The sequence below is a fragment of the Trachymyrmex septentrionalis genome, unplaced genomic scaffold (genome assembly GCF_001594115.1).
Source record: "Trachymyrmex septentrionalis isolate Tsep2-gDNA-1 unplaced genomic scaffold, Tsep1.0 scaffold15, whole genome shotgun sequence".
Lineage (NCBI taxonomy): Eukaryota > Metazoa > Arthropoda > Insecta > Hymenoptera > Formicidae > Trachymyrmex > Trachymyrmex septentrionalis.
Genome location: NW_017304653.1, coordinates 787622 through 793637, shown reverse-complemented (window position 1 = coordinate 793637; position 6016 = coordinate 787622). Strand labels below are relative to the sequence as shown.

Sequence of the window (6016 nt, the reverse complement as noted above, 5' to 3'; positions counted from 1 at the left end):
CTATTGATACCACACGCGATGAATTAGTTCCAGTCGGTATCACGCGCATTAATCATTGCTTCATTAAATAAAAAAAAAACACACACACACACACACATTTCGGATTGATCAAATGCATCGAACAAATCGACCAGAAGGTAAGCATCCATAAAAAAGAAGGAATATTGGCAAAGTAATGTGTGCTTTTGATACATAAAATCAAGCGAATAAAATACGTGTAAATTGAAAATTCATGAAATAACGAAGCGAATATGTTCGTTCTAAAGCGGAAGCTATCCGAGATATTTTAACAGAATTCTCGTCGCGCATTCACATATTTGAAATTATATGTGCTGTGCTACGAGGAATGCATTTTATACATAACAGCTACGTACAGGATACTGATGTAGTGTTTTAACATTATTCAAGATACGCTTTGTGCACGCTCTTATTTCATTACTTTCTTATTTCACCGCGTGCATTAATAGTAGTGTAAAGCGTCCTGAAACAAGAGCGTAATCGTTCGAAGAGGCGCGTGTAAGTCCATGTTGCAAAATTACAACAGGAATTACTGGGCCGCGAGCCGCTATTTAGCCCGGAGAAAGAAATTAACGAGTGAGATAGCGTGAGATACCGATAGATTAAGAAGACTAGACAGTTGGCGGGCAGCAGGGTATCTCGCGGAGACGGCTCTATCACGCTAATCTAGACACGATCTAGCGCCGGCGCTAATCTCATTCGAACACGAAGCAGTCCGTGCCTTACCCTTTCCGTTACCGCTGACGTCCAATCTGAAGTTGTCGGGACCCTTTTGCCCGTCGACAAGTTGACCAAGTCCCCCGGAGAGGTAACCCGCTTCTTCGCGGCCGTCGTACGTCCTGTCGGAAAGGTCAACCTCGGAACCCCTCTTGATTCCTTGGGGCATGGAATACGAAACGAGACCCTCTGGAAGAATAAGGAGAAGCCGGATATAAAGAATATATATATAAGCTTTTGAACTATGCATCATCACGTTGCTACGTGGTTGGGCCATGAACGTTTTCTCCAGTACGTGATAAGATTGCGGACAGTTACGGGTAAAGCGCACGTCGACGGGAAGAAGTAACGAGGGTCAACATTTTTAATCTCGGTGCACTGAGGATTACCGGGATCGATCTAAAGCGCTGTCACGCAATAACTAGACTAGAACTTCGTGCTGTGATGCGGATCTCACCGATCACGACGTCGAGCTCTCTTTCGTTCCGCAACGTATCGCACAGTATTCGTTAAAAATGCGACGAAGTAAGCGACTTATGTCAGAGCAAAATGTACTCGTAGACTGTCAGGCGTCAATAAGCACGAATGAGTTACACGGTTTGGTACTTGGGAGGGAAATGTCGCGTCGCTTCCTCATACCAATCGAGCATTTTTCCGTTTCGAAAATAGCGTTCAAATGGTAAATTGTTTTCACAATTTCCAGTATGAAATATGTGTACGAGATATATACTTCTCTGGCACACTTTGCAATGTTTACGTGAAATAGTTGAAAAAGACCGTTTTGATTAAAGCACCGATAGAATGAAAAATCAATTACATTTGCACAGCTTTTTCATCGATGAGACCGGAAATAATATAGTATCGATTGTAACCATCTATTTGTTTATTGCATTTATTAGAACCATTTTGTAGTTTTGTTACAGTATCGATAACAATCATGATAAAGCCTTTGTCAAATGTAGAAAGTATCTCATTACGATAATTGTAGAACATAATTCTATGTCTCTTCCCTCTTCTATATATCTTCCTTCTGTCATTTGCATGGTTACGGTCCTTACCCGGTAATGGCTTGAACGTTTGCTAATGCCATTCGTAAGTCACAATTTATTTTGCAAGTCAATATTATTGGCAGCCGCTGTAATTGTGCGTTTAAACGATATAACGATGGTCGGGTCCGCTATGCGGATGGCACAGTTAGCGGCTGCCGTATAGTTCGTCGTGGTTGGATTAATGTAGACGCAGCTGTGGCTCACGGCCCACGGTGATCGTAAATCTATGTTAATCTCAGATTCAGGAGAGACTGACACGTTACATCGGCGTCTTGTCAGATAGTCAGCGAAGGTTGACGAAAATTCAAGTTCAAAATCTCGTGGCGAACAAAATGTGAATTAATTACATGCGTTTCAATTCATCATATGTCTTCATAAATAAATGACGTTAAATAACACTGATAACATTATTAAGATATTATAGATATTATTATTTATTACGCGCCCCAGGATAGAAGATCCTCTGAAGCGCCTCAACGACATATTACACGAGTGCTACACAGATTAAAAAAAGAACAGTATAAAGCCTAATGATCTGAATGCAATAAAAAGAACAACAAAAAGAAAAAATTAAAGAGATATAAAAATATATTATATATATATATAAAATGTTTTCTTATTGTGTAGACAAGTTTGAAGTTTCGTGATAACAAAGACGAAAATAAAGATCTTGAACTTTACAGCTACACAAATCTATATCTGTCGAATTCTGATATTGTATAAAAATTTCCGTCGTGTTTTATTTTGGTATATCTATTCTGGTTTCAACCAGACTGAAGTACAAATCTAAGTTAGTGTTGAAGTTGTGACGATTGCGGTCTCTCGTTAGGTAGTTCCGGGAAAGTCGACTACGAAACTAATGTAAAATATAAAATGCATGATGACACGCAAGCGATTCCAAAGGGATTTCTACCGCTTGTTTTCAATTTTATTTTCATAAGTGATAGTGCAGGTGTTGATGAAATCACATATAATTGACTTTACTTATATATAGCGTGAATTCATTTGTCACGGTAGCTGTTAACACGAAAGAGTAACGATTCTAATTTTATAAAAAAATATAAAATTATATCTTTTTACATTTCGAATAATTTTATATATTGCATCACCATTTTGCGTGCAGCGTGTTAGTGGTAAAATTTTTTTCAGATCGGGCTGTAATATTTTTTCATTTGTTTTCAAACTAAAATTGCAATAAAATATATTTTGCAAATATAAAATATATTTTGCAAATATAAAATTGCAATAAATTAAAATTGCAATAAAAAATATATGACAAACATTATGAGTTAAAATATATCGATTCAAATATATTTTCCTCGCCTGGAAGCGAGGTGAACAGCAAGCTTGCAAATGAATAGATGATGGGGAAACATTATAAAAAGGATTATGTCCATATATTTCACTCACCTGTCCATGAACAGCCGTAAAGCTCTACGCGCATACATACTGTGCGCATATGAGAAGTGTAAGGGATAAAACGGATTTTTGTTGCGATTATAGCTGGATCGAAGATTTGTTCCTCCTCCGAATATGGATTGTTATTACCCACCAAAAGCTGCAACAAAAAAGAACAACACAATTGTTAATACGCCGTATATAGACAAAAATGGTCACGACAAAGAGAAGACAAGAAAAAATATGATAACGTTACCGAGAAAAGCTGCAATTTGTATTCAACAATTTGTATCACTGTTACATATGATATTTTTGCTGAAACGAGGGGTTTTTATGTTATCATGTACACAATGGAGACGCACGATGAAATAGTTAACTTTAGTCACACCCAGATATTTTTATTCCGGTTGAAAAGCAGGAAAACAACAAGCGCGCATTTCATAGCATCTGGTACAAAACCTGTTTTTTACACACTGTACGTATTTTTTTGTTAGTTTATTATTCAGAGTATCGCGAATGTTTTATACTATACAATTTTCCAAAAGATGGTATTGAAAAAAAAAACACGGTTTTAATTCTATCGCTACACGGACTACGTATATTTTCGAATACTTTAACAGTAGCGTTTTTTTTTTTTCAAAATCTATATACCGTTAGTTTAAACAAAAAATGCAATTTTTTAATTTCACATACTATTTGAGACATATCAAAATAATGTCTTTAGTTCGGTGTTGTAAGTTGAATTTGAAGAAAGATAGACGTCTATGATTTGTTCACGACGCGATGCATGAGAACACATGCAACGCGCAACGGTTGCGTTTAGGGATAAGGCTGTCCGATATTCATTGGAACATGTTTACAGTACTAAGAACGAATCTCACGGGCCGGAAGCGCCATTTTCCGGATCCGATTAGTAAACAATCGTCCGTCGTGAACCTCCTCTAAATGTAAATGCAAACGTTAAATCTAGCCTGGAAGCACAGGCCTCCCTTTCCTCTCTTCTCTCTGCGCCGTATACACATTCGCGTCCTGCATGTCGTATCGCGTCGCAGAGACGTACATATATATAGGTCGCCATCGACGAACATGAGATTAACATTGAAATACGAACGTCAGGGTGCGTCCGAGGATCACATCAACCTCGTCGATAGGATCGACCAGGTTGTTTGAGAAACAAGGTCTTAAATTCGACATACGTATATTAGCACGTGTACTGATAGACATGTTAGGGATAATAATATACTGTATCTGCATCCATGTTCGCTTCGAGCTATGTAATTCAGTAGCTATGTCTGTATCCTGTTCTGTTTTGCATTCTGAGCATTTGGACGGATTAGCGGTTCTCATCTCCCGTTATATTCGCATCGTAAAATTTTATCTGTAATTACAAGCTTATCTCAGCAGCCTTTATAATGATACGCGCAACGAATGGATAATATTATTAAATGACATAGTTGTGAACTATAAAGGAGATATTGTCTATAATAACATATCATTTCATCAATCATCATTAATATTTGTCTTACAGAATTATCTGATTTTTTTCTCCTTCCCTGTGTTACGGTAAGAGATTGACGACTACAGCGCAAAGGTTTTTTAAACACAGCTCAGTCAGAAGATTGATCTGGACAAATTAATACAATTTGTTTTTACATCGTACTTTACAAAATACGTACTTTACGTTACTTAAATAGACAGAACAGATTAAACAACTGTTCTAACTATCATTTATATTAAATTATACTTCTGCTTAAAAAGATTGCTAACACCTTCTTATTTTTTATGTTTTGCAATATATTAGGTTAAAACAGAAATACATAGAGCGAACTTTAAAATTCAACAGCTGCAACTTCGTTAAAATAGACAAAATTTAAATTAAAAAAAAAAAAAAAAAGATTTTAAAGTTTAAAATCTTTACTTTCAAAAGATCACTATGTGAGTTTTTGCGAGTTTGGTAATTTTTACATGAAAAGCTACGAATCAGGAAATTTTCTTCTCACTTTTTGAGCCTGTCACGTACCTAAAAAAACTTGCGAAAATTTTTGACTTTCTAACGTGAAAGCTTAGTTTTTTTCTTACGAAATCGGTTTTTTAAATATGTTCCTAAAATTTTTTGTTACTGAATTATCATAGATTAAATAAAAGGAGTATTTTGACTTTGATTGCTTATAACTCTATTAAAATCATCAAACTGTAATTTAAAAAACAAATTTAGAAAAGCTGAAACTTTGCTCTATATCAAATAGTAAAATAATTGTCAAATTGTTTTTTAAAAATAGAGACATGATATAAATGAAATAGTAACTCTTGTACCAATGTATATATCAATGTATTGTCTATCATTCACGTTAGTACAAAATAATCTGTATTTCTGTATAGATTATAGAATCGAGAGCGAATATGACGCGTTGGATCGTCCAAACACGCTGACCGTCGTCATCCCGGAGAGCAACGAGCTCTGCGTTGAAATATGAATATTCGCGCGATAGTCATGTTTCTCTCTCTCTCTCTCTCTCTCTCTCTCTCTGTACCGAAAACCGAGTGCGATCTAAACACTATGCACAAGCGGAGTAGATATGACACAAACGCTAATATGCTCTATACACAGAAACGGACCGTGGCTCGAGCTGGACATCAGCAACCATTGGCCTTTGCTTTGATTTGTGTACCGGCGGTGCCGCGATTAGAATTTCTAACCAGGAATCTGTTATTTCGCGTTAATCGTATAAAGTACAGTATCTGATGTCCATAGTTGCATAGTAGAGCAAAGGTCGAAACTCAGAATATCCGAGCTAGTAGAGTTTCAATTTAGAGTTACAGAATATGATAGAATA

General features: G+C 36.4%; 1 protein-coding gene across 2 annotated transcripts in view; it reads right to left on the bottom strand.

Moving 5' to 3' along the window:
- The window catches only part of LOC108745843 (discoidin domain-containing receptor 2), a 189924-nt gene that overhangs the window by 44525 nt on the left and 139383 nt on the right, over positions 1–6016 (bottom strand). For both annotated transcript variants that reach the window (XM_018482240.1, XM_018482239.1), the window contains exons 6-7: positions 3195–3342; positions 745–924 (exon numbers count right to left, since the gene is read on the bottom strand). In XM_018482240.1, coding sequence (XP_018337742.1) covers positions 745–924; positions 3195–3342 — 328 coding nt within the window. The remainder of the gene's footprint in view (positions 1–744; positions 925–3194; positions 3343–6016) is intronic.